Here is a 16,151-nt window from a genome sequence, read left to right as displayed (position 1 = left end):
GAGGTGGAAATTCACCCGTCACTAAAAACGTTCCCCGAAACTACTCATAGCGCGCAAACCGAGCGGCGCCACAAAATCCTCCTATCCGGTTTCGTTTGTCTAGGTAGATAATGAATAGATAATGGTCAGCCCACATAGCAGCAGCATCCCTAAAAGACACTGTTATTTTCGTAAAACTTGGTTATATTTAATTTTATTCTCAATTAACACAACTGACCTTCTTAAGAAACAAACATGTATCCTGAAATACTGTCGATACGCTGTATGCTTGCATCTACATCTACATCTAAATGACTGCTCTGCAATTCACATTTAAGTGCTTCGCAGAGGGTTCATCGAACCACAATCATACTATCTCTCTACCATTCCACTCCCCAACAGCGCGCGGGAAAAACGAACACCTAAACCTTTCTGTTCGAGCTCTGATTTCTCTTATTCTATTTTGATGATCATTCCTACCTATGTAGGTTGGGCTCAAAAAAATATTTTCGCATTCGGAAGAGAAAGTTGGTGACTGAAATTTCGTAAATAGATCTCGCCGCGACGAAAACGTCTTTGCTTTAATGACTTCCATCCCAACTCGCGTATCGTATCTGCCACACTCTCTCCCCAATTACGTGATAATACAAAACGAGCTGCCCTTTTTTGCACCCTTTCGATGTCCTCCGTCAATCCCACCTGGTAATATTCTAACAGAGGACGAAGGAGTGTAGTGTAAGCTGTCTCTTTAGTGGACTTGTTGCATCTTCTAAGTGTCCTGCCAATGAGACGCAACCTTTGGCTCGCCTTCCCCACAATACTATCTATGTGGTCTTTCCAACTGAAGTTGTTCGTAATTTTAACACCCAGGTACTTAGTTGAATTGACAGCCTTGAGAATTGTACTATTTATCGAGTAATGGAATTCCAACTGATTTCTTTTGGAACTCATATGGATCACCTCACACTTTTCGTTATTTTGCGTTAACTGCATGTTCTTAAAAACAGTACAGTGTGGCATTCATAAAAGTTCATGTAATTAACAAGTTTTCTTAGAGTGGTATTAACTTGTATCTTGAAGTTCTTCACCTTTTTAAAAAATATTAATGTATTAAAAAAGAAATTCCTAGTGACCGCACAGCATGTAAAACATACCGCCACCTTTCTCGTCGTAGATGGCGTCACTTGGGTTCTAGATCCCCGCTGGAGCATTTACTCTGCCGCAACGTGACTATTTAAAAAATGAAGAAACTTGTGAGTACTCAGCTCTCATTGATACATGGTGCTTTATGGTATGACATCTATTTTTAAAGTCACTGCAATTCTCTAATGTTTCAATTTCTTGTACAGATCACTTGAAGATGCAACTTCACGGATGCGAAACCGATGGTGATTTTTTAATTAAAGAATTTTAACATCCAGTGCTGAAGTTTTTAATCACCAGCATCAGTCACAATTACTGATCACTGAGCTTCACTGATCGCTGACGATAATTGTTCACAGACCACTATTTTTCACTGCCTGAAAGTGATTACTGACGATCATTGTTCAACGACTGTCAGCGACCACTGACCATCATTAATCGCTCACCATCACTGATCACTGACCATCACTAGTTACTCATCGTCATTGATCACTGACAATCATTGCTTACTGATTATCGTTTATCACTGAGCATCATTGTCCACTTTCCGTTATTGGCCCAACGAAATGCAATTTTTCTGTTTCACATGGTTTCAAAATCGACTGCAGAAGACTCTAAAATGCTATAACAAGTTGTAGAGCGTTTTGTGGATGCGAGAGGCAGACGAAAATTTTAAAATACCTTTAAGCACACTAAGAACCACATTAAGGAGATGATATGAAACAGAACCCTGCTTAAGAAGGAAATGTGCAGATAACATTAAAAAATCTGTCCCTATAGTGTGTTTAATGAATCAATTGCCCATCACAGTGAGCAAAAATGTAAAATAACAGTATTTATGTATTCTCTTAAGAGGGGTATTAATGAGATATTATCATCAGTTTCACACGCTAATCCAGCAGCGTAACGTCGGGTGTAGAATATCACACCAGATTTTGTCAGGGGGACAAGAAGATGAGCGCACTTCAACTTGCCATCAGACTTAGTGAGTAGAAAAGTAAAGTAGCAATATTTATATGGTCACTTAGCTTTAATTATCAGAAATATTAATGATACATTATTCTCAATCTCAGACCATTATTCAGCTTCGCCTAAAATATCTCGGCAGGTTTTAGCAGACGAGAGGAAGATGAGGTTCAGGAAGAGAGCATTTCAGCTTTCCATCAGACCTGCTTCTCAGAGATTGGGACAACTATTCCAAAAGAGGAGAGATGAAGCCCTTAAAAACACTGTATTTATGACAGCAGAAGGTGCAGAAGAAGAAAAGGATGATTACGACGAGAAAAATGATGATGATCACGATGAATGATAAGAGGAAAAGGAAGAAGAAGAAGAGGATGATGTTGATAGTTAGAAGACGTCAGTAACAAATTGAAAAAAATTATCAACCCAAATGAATTGGTAGAGTTCTTTGAAAGTGCTATGTTGTAATTCACATGAAAATAACATAACACCTTTTGAAGAGGAAATTAAAAGTGAAGTCGCATATGAGAATATTAAGTTATACTCAAAAGGATACGGAAGGGGAAATCTTGCAACTCTTACCACAAAATGTCGAGAGCTTATGACAAAGCTCACCTGTTTAAAATTTGTTTCCACAATGAGATGGAAGTGCAGACACATATTTGTTTGCGTTAAATGTGCACCTTGCCTTTCTTCGTGTACTGTGTATAGAATCCTATTTTAGTTAGACCGTATTGGTCCTAATAAATTCAGTGTCAACGATCGGTATTGACATACAAAATGGGTTGATGGTATACAAATTTTTGTACTTTGTTAATTGTGAAGTAAAAATCACTAACGTCAATATACTGAATTTCCCTTTTTCATAGTAGGATACTCAGTTACAACACGCCCGTCTAACTCTCAAGAGCGCTGCTAAACTTAAAAATTCTTACCAGTTGTGCCAATAAGTGATCTGTGAGAATTTTAATATACAATAAAGATTCGGAAATACTGAATTTGAAGATTTACTATGCTTTCAAAGTGTGTGAAATCTTGCATATACAGCAGTAAAACTTTATTTTCGATCGAATTTTCATAGAGATATTGCACATTACGACAAGCACGCAAGCTGGTGTCTTTTATCAAATTGTACGGATACCTCAGTAGAGAAAAAATATGTAATTTAAAGGCCCATAGAGTTTACAAGTATGACATGCCTATCGAAGGTTCGTAGCAAACGAGTGCTGCTTTACGTATAGTTTCATATCAGTAGTGCCAATTTGCAAGCTTCGAATATTTTAATACGTAATACTCATAATTTTGATCTGGTAGTATTTGATTTGAAACGCTTTCCGCTCGCAATGTGTGAGAAACCTGAGGAATAAAGCAATTTTCTGTCGCTCTAATTTTCGTAAGTATTGTGCATTCATTGCAATAATGATTCAAGCTGTGAACATTTTAATCACTAATTACTACAGTTTAGAAGCTTTATTGTGCTTGCAGAGAGTGAGAAATCTCATAAAAATATCATGAATGATACAAAACTTTATTCTCGAGGTATCACTCTGCCTTTGGAAATGTCACATCTGTCACTGTTACCGTCTTTAGAAGTCTCTCGTGAGTGTGTGTACAAAAAATGCATATCGCTCTGCAGTTTAAGTGATGTATCTTAATACAATACTATATTCCTTTCAAAAGTCGAACGCTTTATTCCTTGGTTCAGTAAAAAAAAAAAAAAAATCGTTTGTGCATGTGGGGTGGAAATTTTATTAGATGTTTGCGTAGCTAATTATAGGTTTTTCTAATACGCCATTGCTTTGAATGCAGAAGGAGCCATTTTTCTAGTACTTGTCATCGATGTGTGTTTTCCCCACCTCCTGAATCGGTGATGGAAAAAAAGGCGTTAGAAAATAACAGGGCACACATATCAGACTGAATACACTCTTCACAATTAGATATTGTTGCAGTGTAAACATAAAATTTTCTGATGCATTTCAGAATATTGCGACATGAGCGTCACAGCGGAGAGTAAATATTTTGAGCCTTGTAACATCAAACGGGTCCCAGTTATTTCCAGTACATGTTACCAATTACTATTTTCTAGTAATATATAAACTTCGCTCTCTGCTCACCCCGTACCACATACTTCAGAGTTTACATTCATGTTGTACGGATGGAAAATATCATGGCGGAAATACAGTGACAACCGCTATTCGCATTGCACTTCTTCATTGTCGACTGTTTTTGTTGACATTTTAGAATATTGTGACGACATAAATGTGGAAAATAATTAATGTATGGGTTTGTTGTCTCTCAAGCCAAGTATGATCCATAGATCAAACTTAAAACGTTTTCACCAGTACAGACACCTGTTGGTGACTGTAAGAACAACTGGCAGTATGGAGATCGATCACATGATGCTTTCTAAGAGTGGAGCCATCAGTCTGGGACACTAAGCAACCGATATGTAAAACAGGAATTGATTTTATTTCACATTTTCAAGGTTATCGGAATAGTATTTTAGGTATTACTGAGGGCGAAAACTACATACTCCTAACTCATTATTCACATTTTACGAGCAAATGTTAGTTTTTAATTACTTATAGGGAACATTTTGTAAACACAATTCAGTATTCCATGTAGAATGATATGTATCTCTGAATAAAATTTACCGGTATGGCTAATGAGTCAGCCCATAACGAGTTTTTGGAAGTCAGTAATGCAAACATAGTTGACAACATTTGTGGCATTTTTGATAACTCAGATCCTTTGACGTATTTTTTTTTGATAAAAAAGAACACTTAGGATACTTCTCACCACGGACCAGATGAGGTTAAGTCCCTGTCGTAACACTGGGCTCTGACTGGATGGAAGAGAGGTGTGTGATGTAATTTTTGGTAAATAATTCAGCTCTTTCGGAAACTTTAGAGCACAGTCAGTATTGGGCTACATTTCACTTCGCTCTTGCATTTTAATACCATGTTCTTAATGGAAGAAAGAAAAGCGCAAAAAGTAAATGTCTTTGGGTATTAATAAATATCTTTGGATTTAATCCGAGTGTTACGTGTTTTTCCCTGCACATTGGCGGATATTTTTTTAATACTACGCTCTTAATGGCGGGCGGTAGGGAAATGAAAGCTAGACATAATTAAATCTGACGCCAGTTTTAAGTATCAGTTCAGGACTATGCTCTGGTTGGATGGAAAAAGGAGGCAGCATGGGGTACAATGCATACAACTGGTCTACTTTCGTCAACTTGCGTTTAGGATACTGCGCTAATATTAGCTACGAATAGCGTTGCTGCGGTTGTAACACCTGTTCCCGTCATATCATCGAAATTAAGCGATGTCTAGCTTCACTACCTCTTGGATTTGGTAACCGTCCGGGTCTGTTGAGCACTGCTGGGAAGAAAAGCGGATCAGGCCACAAAAGCTGTCGACAGCCAGGAGAGCGGCGCGCTGTGAACATGCTCTTCCATACCGGCTGAGGTTGATACGGCGGTCGGTCAGTGCCGATGCGCCTACCGAGGCCTGTTTGGATGGAGTTTGAGTGTTTACTAAAATTAACTGGAGGTATGCATTGTGTGGTTGGTTGTCGATACGGGGAGCAGACGTTACTTTAATTCTTCCCGCTAACGAAGTTGCACTGTTTCAGCCATCTTCGATGTTTTTAATGCTGTTCTGTGATTGCTTGGAGATATACAGTACTGCCCTGTGATCGGTTGGAGATATGGGGAGAGGAAAGGTTTTTAATCTTTTTTGATAGTGCGACTGAACTACTTCCGCCATTCTGGATTTTTAATACTGTGCTATGATAGTCTGGAGATAAGGTGGATTCCCACTGATAAGAATGATGATGTCACTGATCAGAATGATGACATCATCAATAAGAGTGATCTTGTCACTGACTGCGTCACTAGTTCAGAGTTATAGATGAGGTCATCAATGACATCACTGATAAGGATAAAGACGTCATTTTTCTTCGTCGGGAGAGAAGGCAGCCCAAAAGTGCGCCAGATTGTTGGTATCCCTTCTAATATTGTAAGCTGTTGATCTGGTATTACATGTTTTCATTAATAAAAATAGGTAGGAGTGCCATAGGATTTCGGACCACTTTTTGACCTTGGCCGGTAATGTTACAAAAGAGGGAAAATTGTACCTCAACACCCATTAGAGTATGAGACATTACAGTCAGACATTTCTATTGGACGGGCAAGGGCGTGAAAAGAACATGTCGGTGCCCTGTAGAGGCATGACTACCAACTTGGCACATGCCTACTCAGATTCAGGGAAGGTTTTCATCGTCATCACTGGACAGGGTATGTGTGATGTTGAAGTTCGGACGAATAATCTCAAATGTGGATGACAACTATTACAAAATTAAAACGTCCGTTCATAGCTCACGTATGAATACTGATACTGCTATTTGGCCCACTAGAAGACAGAACACTGCAGAGACAAAATAAGTTGTGATAAACAATCAGAAAAACTAAAAGAAGAAAAGTGCAAAAAGCCCAACAGAAATAAAACAGATCGGACAAATACGGAAAATTTCAAATAAAAGTGTTCTGAGCACATCAGAGAATAACCCTGTAACAATCTATACTCCATGATTGTAGAAGACACAATAAGGGAACAGGGGTAGTACTAACAGCTGATAATATGACCATCTGAGAAATAAGGGGTCTTATGGAAACGCTAAAAATGTGAAGGAAACAACTGCAACCACTACAGGTTTCGATGAATGCTTTATTCTTCCATGACTGGTTTCTGGCTGCAGTGCGTAGCCAGATGGTAGTAAGGATTTCTTGTACAAATTTAGCTTTGTTTGGGTTCTATAATATATCAGAATATTCATGATTTTCTTCTTTACAAAAAGTTTCTACATTTCACCTATTTGAGGAAAAGATGTACATTGTGCTTTACGGCATAAGTGTCTGTTTCACTGATATGGAGCATGCTGAAGTCGAGATCGACCAAAGACAAGGTGTCGGACACTTGCTTCTACATCTGATGTGAGATCAGCTAATGATATGACTTATTGTACCAAAGAACAAGAGAGGGCAGTAAAATAAATGCCGCGTGGCTAGGGCCTTCCGTCCCTCCAGTCTCTGAACGGAGAATATCTCCGAACTACCGGGAATCGAACCTGGGCAGTTAGGTATGACATTCCGTCGTGCTGACCACTCAGCTACCAGGAGCGGACAGAAGGCGAAGTAATAGCATGTTTCTACAGCTGTGATGTATAATATTGCAAAGCTTCTATTTCTTAGGCTGGATCATGCAGGACACTATGCATTTAACATTTTAAGACATACTGGTGATGTAATAAGACAGTTTTTTACATGAGTGTTTTATTATTTATATATATATATATATACTGTGACGTTATGCTGTCGTTGCGCTGGGCCATGTGAGCAGCGCAAGTTGATTTACTTAAGTTTTTTTAAACTGAGTGCATTCATGTGTTCTCCATACAAAATTTTGAATATCTTGCCAGTTAAGCCACTATAAAAGTTAGGGCATACAGAGCACTTCAGTTTATAAATAGCAGCTTTGTTGTGTGACTCATTTTCAAGGTTTAAGTTATGGATTAATTTATTTTTTCAGTTGGTGTTGAACATACATTCTTTTCAGAGACCCTGGTCTAAATTTGTTGAAAAACAGCCTCAAACTCAGTACTGAACTTCAAGATTGCACAAATAATATTAAACAAGTAATACTGTATGTGATATAGTTATGCTAAAAATGGGAATAATCCAATAGGCCATAAACTAAAATTATACTGAAACTTGTAGAGATGAAAAGGGCACAATGCAATACTGCAGATGAATCAAACCTTCTCACAAAAAGAAACAAAACAACATTAACACAATCAAACATTAATACTAAAAGTTTGCAAAGGAAGTTTTGTTGTAATAGTGTGAGAAGATTATTACCAAAATATGACACAAGGTTTCTTCTTAAATAACTTCATAAACAAAGTCAATTGTGATCCAATCTTCAAATTACAGACAAAACTTAAAAAAAGTGTTGAAAGAATGTAATTTCGCCTTCTCCTCAAGTGGAATATCTAAACGCACGTTAATAAACACCTTCAGAAGAGTAATCACAATGTAAAATGTATAAAGCAATATGATCAATTGGCAATATTATCAATTGGCAATATACAGAAGAGCCCATTTTAGACAAATTGGCAAGAAACTTAATGAGTCTCCTACTAGAACACAAAAACCTGGGGATAATTTTTCTATGAACAACAGCAATAAACTCATAAAAAGCTTTACAGATATTTCCACTCCAAGTACTGCTTCATTTACTGATTTAATACAGTTAATTTATATGTAAATGTGCTGGTAGATGAAACAATCCTATTAATTGAAATTAATCTGCTTAGATCCAACTAACTTGAATTGTCAGAATTCTAACCCTAGTACTGTCAGACATATTCAATTACAAATTTTGTATACAAAAAGATGGAGTAGTAATAGACAGTTACCCATCAATACTCTTCACAGCGGCATGAAATACAAATTCATTCAGAGCAGTGACCCCATATCAAAACAAACAACACCTTAGCACAATTACCCCATCTATGACACTCAGTGATATGTGTCTACATAACATTAATAGCCAAAGTCTCATATCAAATTGCTAACTTGTTCCAGTTTGGATGTATCCAGATTAGTTTCTCTACAAATAATAAAATAGAACGTAATTTAACTCATAAATCAAATTTTAAAAATGAACCACATAACATGACTTGCATTTATAAACTTCATTGCTCTGTGTACCCTGAATTTTATATTTTCCAAATTTAAATAAATTAACTTTTGCTGCTCGCATGGCCCAACTTAGCTACACAGAGAATAGTATACAAGAAAACTTAGAAACACTACATTTTGCTGAGAAAGAAGTACAGAAGAACTTTTGGAAGAAATGGAAATGTATAGCGACCTTCACAACAAACCTGACTGTGTGACTGTATCTTCAGTGACGAAACAGAGCTAAGAAACCATGTGCACATACTACTTGAGTAATGTTGCATGGATAGAGGGACATATACGTCCTGCCATTGTCTCATTGCCGCTATGTTTTAAAACGTTAAATGTATAGCGGCCAACGCGGTGTAGCTAAAGTTAATTTTTTTGGCAATAACATACATTACAGATGTATACGTATGTCATTACTGTACCATCTGGCTTTTGAGAACATCCAATTAAATCAATAGCTGACGTGAAGTTATATTTTGTTGGGGGAGTTGATGATAAATGTCCTATCTGTTTCGAGTTTACCAGAGGACACAAACTTAAGAAAACGTGAATTAGAGGTTAACGCTAGTTATCATCTCTTTATTCGGGTGACGTGATTTGGGGAAACAAAATGAGGTTAACGTGGCTCCCCATTGCCAGATGGAGTGTTGTACCCTAATTCCGCAGAATACAGACTTAGTGCGTCATGCACTGTGCCATTATTGTCTATCACCTGATCTTGCTACCAGAAGATGTCGCAAGTGGAACGTCACTTAGTAAACATTCTTTACGAATGGAAAACGAAATAAGTTAGTACTCACCGTCAACATTTCTAGGCAGCGGTAGCTTCTTAAACAGAAAAACATCTACACCGCACGAAGCTCAGTAAATAATATCACTCATACCAGAGGAACTTCGAGACGTAAGGCACATAGATAACGTCTGCGGCGGGAAAGATAAGACACGATAAGGGAACGATGCATACGGACTGTCATTGAGCAATCGGTTATTTTAATCTCATACCATCTTTCCAACATTATCTCAGGAAGAACCATAGTGCTAGGTCTGCTTAGCCAATATTCTGCAGCATAGTTTTACTATTTCCTTCAGCGGTGGGGTGACACAGTGGGTTGTTATTGACACCGAATACGGAGGAATCACATTCAACAGCCGTGAGTTTCATGACTGTCTGGTGTTTTTTTCGATCTTTAGTTAGCCGTGGTGCTTGGTACTGGTTTACCTTATTATACAGAACGCCGCTAAGACAATGTGCCTGTTGTTATGCAAGCACATTAGACAAACAATTTGTGACCCGCAAGAGGCACGACGGTAATATCGCCACTAGCAATTTTACTGGCCTCAAATTCGAGAGACACACACTACGGAAGCCTCAACGGGTATCATATGTGGCTGAATCCGCTCATTCATGATTAGATTCCACAGAGGTACCAAACGGCGGGGATGTTGATGGTTACTTTTCACCACTTTTTCCAAATAGACCAAAGAATTTTGTGTTTTGATCCATTACAAACGATTTGTGAAAGCCTACGAGTCTGAAAACAAAGAGTTTGTTTGTAAATAAGTTTTCCGCTAACAGTTACAATTTCCTTTTGTTTGTATTGTGCCAAACAGGTCGCAGTTTCAACGTCGGGTACCTAGAGCACACTAAAGCTTACACACACAACAGACACACATCAGCAGTAGTCAAACAAGTAGGTCTACATAAATAGAGGTCACCCATTTGCAAAAGTAAAGCAAAATGTCAAAGTACTCCAACTAGTAAATAAAGTACATAAAATTGACTTATTAGAAGAAATGGAGACTTATTCAAATTACGGAAAATGTGCAGAAACAACATTAAACGAAAAACTTGGAGATGAATTAGTGGATTTCTTGAGATACTTCTATAGTGTAGATCCATAAAAATAATAGCACTTAGATTGTGAAACAAATACAAGCAAATTATGAAGACAATTATCTTCTGTACAAAAATATATCATACACTGCGGAAGACCTGGAACATTGTCTACGTTGACTACATCTAAAAACTTCTTTATAACTGCTTATAAAAGTTATTCTCAGTGCATACTGCGAACAGAAAACTGTGTGTATTGTTTAAAAGTTATGGAACACCGTACAAATGGCTCATAAGCAAATTTTAAACAGAAATCCTCCAAATTTTGCCACTAGCTACACATTAACATTGATAACAAACCAGAAATGGAGAGTTTTTACATACTGCTGTGAAGTTAACAGAAAAAAGCAGAATTCCATACATAAAAAGCAATACGTAAAAATGACAGAGAGAAAACGCCCTTGGAAATGGGAATAATTTCCACAAAGGCGTCATGTAAAATGTAAATAAAAGAAAACCGTGACCGGTACCACAATAATTATTTGTAAACAAAGTCAACGCATTTTCTACGCGATTAAGATCGGGAGATTTATATGACTGGGTCTCTGATTCCTCGTCAAACCGGGAATCAATGCGAACATGGCTGATTCCACATTGAAACACTGGAGTATTCGCCCCTTACTCATCACGAAGTTTCGAATTTAGACGAAAGGGCAACGTTTAGTCATTAACAACAGGGTGTAAATAAACGATGTTCACAGTAACCCGAACGAGTGGACACAAGCCGCGGTACAAAAAGCCTGACCTTAAACGCACCAGAACCACATCCGGCCTCAACTGCGCCCTCCACAGACTGAGGGTTAAACATCTCAGTAGGCCGTCGGTCCCGACGACGCTTGGAATCTCGCAAAGAGACGAAAAAGTGACGGTCGGGCGACACTGCACACCTCTAGTCAGACAGAGTCTGGTTTCTGCGTCGTTTGACGCACTGAAGACGCGACCACATAGGCGCCGATGAAAGCCTTTTGCACGTATCCCTTTCCAGAAGTCTCCTCCTTGCGGTTCCCTTCGCAAGATACGTGGCTCTTCTACCACTGTGTCACATTGAGAAGATATTGCCAATAATGAGAGATAATTTTTTCTTCTCTTACTTTCCTTCTGCTTCATTTGTACATACATATATGATGGTTTAGAGCAACGGTTCTAAACTGGTGGGTGTGTGTGTGTGTGTGTGGGGGGGGGGGGGGGGTCAGCGTTAATAATAAACCAGCTGAGGAATAAAATGAATTTTTCTGATGGTAAAAACAAGACGATTGCATTCTGTTTCAGTTAGGAAACTAAATTATTTTCAAAAGATCATAATTATTATAGCCATTTTACAAGACTGATTATATAAGTTATCAGTAATTACTTTTTCTCAATTAGTAGCATTAATGCGGAGGAGGTTATAGGTTGCTCACATAGTCCACCATCTACACACATACACTACTGGCCATTAAAAGTGCTACACCACGAAGATGACGTGCCAGAGACGCGAAATTCAACAGACAGGAAAAGATGCTGTGATATGCAAATGATTAGCTTTTCAGAGCATTCACACAAGGCTGGCGCCCGTGGCGACACCTACAACATGCTGAAATGAGGAAAGTTTCCAACTTATTTGTCTTACACAAGCAGCAGTTGGCAGGCTTTACTTGGTGAATCGTTGTTGTGATGCTTCGTGTAAAGAGGTGAAATGCGTACCATCACATTTTCGACTTTGATAAAGGTAGGATTGTGGCCTGATGCGATTGCGGTTTATCGTACCACAACACTGCTGCTCTCGTTGGTCGAGACCCAATGAGTGTTAGCAGAATATGGAATCGGTGGCTTCAGGAGGGTAATAAGGAACGCCGTGCTGGATCCCAGTGGCCTCGTATCACTAGTAGAGATGGGCAAAACTGTTCTTTTCAGAGATCGGATCAGAACTGTTCACTCCCTGCAATGAACTAGCTCTTTTTCATGACTCACCACTCATTCACAATAGAAAATAAATGGAAGGCACAATTCCCTTTAAATTTGGTTTATTTCAGTACTCTACCTGATTTTGATCCTATTTTGAAGTAACACAGATAATGAGTAAGACTTTTGTATTGTTTATTGAAATTTCCACAATATGACAAAGTTTTTGATTATTGATTTACTTTGCATTATCGTGGTTTTTTGGGTGATCGGAAAATGTTGTAACTTGAGATTTCCATTAACAATACACTTGGCTATAATTTATTAAAATTTCATTAACCTCGTACAAATACATCCCAAGCCATATATTTTTAAACTGAACATTTCCTTCCGAAGACGCCTAAAATCGCAAAATCCGTGCCAGAATAAGAAAAAACAATTGACTGTATGGCTAAAGTGCTGCATATAGCCTTACACAGAATAAAACAAGGAAAATATTCTTGTGTCACATTTTGCGATACGTTTATCAGTTCGCTCGTAATTAAAGTGTAGATTCGAGTGTCCATAATAAAAATCCTATAGTAAGAGGAGTCGTCAAGAACCTAATCTGATCAGTTTAAACAAATAAAAATAAAATAAAAACAAATGATGTGTACGTAACATAATAATGTAATATACATAGCGGTATTACTACGAAGAACAATATCCAGTAGAGACGAACTCCGATGCAGAGGCGCTGAGTCAAGCAGGTCGAGCTGCGAGCTGCATTACTGCATGAGCTAAGACCGCAGAGATCAGAGTGACACCTGAGTTGTTTTGCTCAACGCTCAGGCTAGAGTCGAGAACGGTGGGGTGAGCGTTGAGCGGGTGAGTTCCGAGGGTGGGGGGAGCGGTGAACGGCCACCAGTCACCCTCTTCAAGACAAATCGTCCCTTCTCTTGCGAGCAGGTTGTTGCAAGTACTTCTTATGTTCTCCGCTAGGAGGCTCTCTGTCCTGTTGCTCGCATCAACTGCCCAGAGGGCAGGACGTGCGACTGAAACGATCGCCGATGGAGTGCGATGCTAAGTTGCGCCAGACACTGCACACGGCAGAGGAAGCACAGAGACGGCACGGCTAAGGTGAAAAAAAAATCCAATGGGGCACTGCACAATGCAGGCAGCCAAGGTAGAAGCAGGGCAGAGGCCGGCGCTGGCTGTATTGTGTGGCGTGCAGTGTGCTCTGACCAGCAGAGGCCCCACTGATATGCTCCGTCTCTCTCTCTCTCTCTCTCTCTCTCTCTCTCTCTCTCTCTCTCTCTCTGTTTCTCTCTCTCTGCTGTGGGAAACGTTTGGAGCTTCCATTCTTTTTTTCTGAATCAGTGATTGTTCACTCCTTTGAAAGATTAAACTCTATGAATCAGTTCCAGAGCGGATCCCCCATCTCTAATCACTAGCAGTCGAGATGACAGGCATCCTATCTGCATGGCTGTAACGGGTCGTGCAGCCACGTCTCGATCCCTGATTCAACAGAGCGGGACGTTTGCAACACAACAACCATCTGTACGAACAGTTGACGACGTTTGCAGCCGCATGGACTAGCAGGACTAGCAGCTCGGAGACTGTGGCTGTGGTTACCTATGATGCTGCATCACTGACAGGAGTGCCTGCGATGGTGTACTCGACGACGAACCTGGGTGCACGAATGGCAAAACGTCATTTTTTTCGGAGAACTCCAGCTCCTGTTTACAGCACCATGACGGTCGCATCCGTGTTTGGCGACATCGCGATCAATGCACATTGGAAGCGTGTATTCGTCATCACCATACTGGCGTATCACTCGGCGTGATGGTATGAGGTGCCATTGGTTACAAGTCTCGGTCATCTCTTGTTCGCATTGACGGTACTTTGAACAGTGGACGTCACATTTCAGATGTATTACGACCCATGGCTCTACTCTTCATTCGATCCCTGCCATTTTCCAACAATATGTGGAACAGCTGACTACTCAAGTGCCAAACTGTTCAAAATATTAGGACGATACTGTCGTAGCAGGTCGTACACCTGAAGAACACATTGTAACTTTGCGTGCTTTATTTAAGATGTTATCTGATGCAGGACTGAAGTGTAGATTGATATTTTTTTTTAAATCCTGAGTTCCAGTATCTTGGTCATGTCATAAACAATCAAGGTGTGCATCTTCTGCAGTCTCATCTGTTAGCCATACGAGATTTGCCAGGTCCTTAACATGTCACAGAATTGCAGTCAGTGTTAGGGAAATGAACTATTATATTCGGTTCACACCGAATGATGCACAAATCGCGGCTCCATTGCACCGCTTCCATCGCAAGAATGTCCCCTTTGTACAGATGAGTGCAAGACGCTTTTCAAAAACATAAGATGCTTTGCTCAGTGATCGTTGCTTGGTTCATTTGATCCTGACAAACCAATTGTGTTCGAAGTTTACGCTTCCTCTTGAAGGGGATCGATGCAGTGCTTTCTCACAACATTTTTGGTAAGGACAGGCCGATTGCTTTCGCATCAAAAGTGTTGCCCAGTGTAACTATTCACAAATAGAGCAAGAGGCATCGGCTATTGTGTATGGTGTCACCAAATTCCACCACATTTTGTATGACAGAAAAATCTAGTTAGTAACGAATCACAAGCCGTTACAGTCCTCGATTCATTCCATGAAGCCGATTCCTGTACGAACTGCCCAAAAATTGCAGCAACGGGCTTCGTTGTTGTCTCAGTATCGGAACGAGATTGTGTGTTGTCGGACGGATCAACATGGTAATGCGGACTTTCACGTCGTCTGGTTGCTCCTGATACAGACTTTGACGCTTCTGCTGCATCTTCTTGTCACATCGATGCTCCGGATTCTGAATTGCTTCAGTCTTTTTCTCTGAACTATAGTAAAATTGCGCTGGCCTCGGAACCTGATTCCCATTGGAACATTTTGTTAAAACACGTACGCACATTTTGGCTTCGCTCATTGCATATCATAAAGAACTCTGCAATGCGCCGATACTTTGTACGTCGGCATACCCTCGCTATACAGAAAGGAGTGATTCTTGTTCAAAATGACAGCGGATAGTAACGTGTATTCATCCCCAAAGCCTTGCACACAGAAGTGTTGAAGTTACTTCGCCAAGGACCCTGGCTAGACTTGGCCACTTGGCCACTGTTTCTATGTTTCGAAACAGTGTATCGATACGTGGAACTGTTTCAGTGTTTCGGAACTGCTGTGGTTCACTGTGTCGAAACAGTAGTGTTTCATTCCACCCCTGTCTCGGATAACCGCAACACATTCAACCTCGAGCCAGACACAGAAACTGTATCGTTGTTTCAAAATAAGGCTGTTTCAGTCCACCTGCGCTTGGAACGGACTAATTGTATCGAAACAGTGATGTTTCATTCCGCTCTGTGTTGTACGAGATTCGGGCTCGGCACAGATACTGAAAGAAAACATAACACTTCATGAAACACTTTCAAGAGTATTGAAATCTTTTTGACAAGCAATAGAATGAAGCTTAAGATATCCGAAAATAAAGCTTCTTT

The 16,151-nt window shown here is 39.6% G+C and overlaps 1 protein-coding gene across 1 annotated transcript in view; it reads right to left on the bottom strand.

Annotated features, from left to right (window-relative positions):
* The window catches only part of LOC126281613 (leucine-rich repeat-containing protein 52-like), a 37,307-nt gene extending 27,598 nt beyond the window's left edge, over positions 1–9,709 (bottom strand). The window contains exon 1 of the mRNA XM_049980722.1: positions 9,640–9,709. Within this exon, the coding sequence (XP_049836679.1) occupies positions 9,640–9,684 (45 nt within the window). The 5' untranslated portion in view covers positions 9,685–9,709. The remainder of the gene's footprint in view (positions 1–9,639) is intronic.
* Positions 9,710–16,151: the final 6,442 nt, after the last annotated feature.

This window comes from Schistocerca gregaria, chromosome 7, assembly GCF_023897955.1.
Source record: "Schistocerca gregaria isolate iqSchGreg1 chromosome 7, iqSchGreg1.2, whole genome shotgun sequence".
In the NCBI taxonomy this organism is placed as follows: Eukaryota; Metazoa; Arthropoda; class Insecta; order Orthoptera; family Acrididae; genus Schistocerca; species Schistocerca gregaria.
Note: the sequence above shows the minus strand (reverse complement) of the source record. Positions and strands in the feature narration are given on the sequence as shown.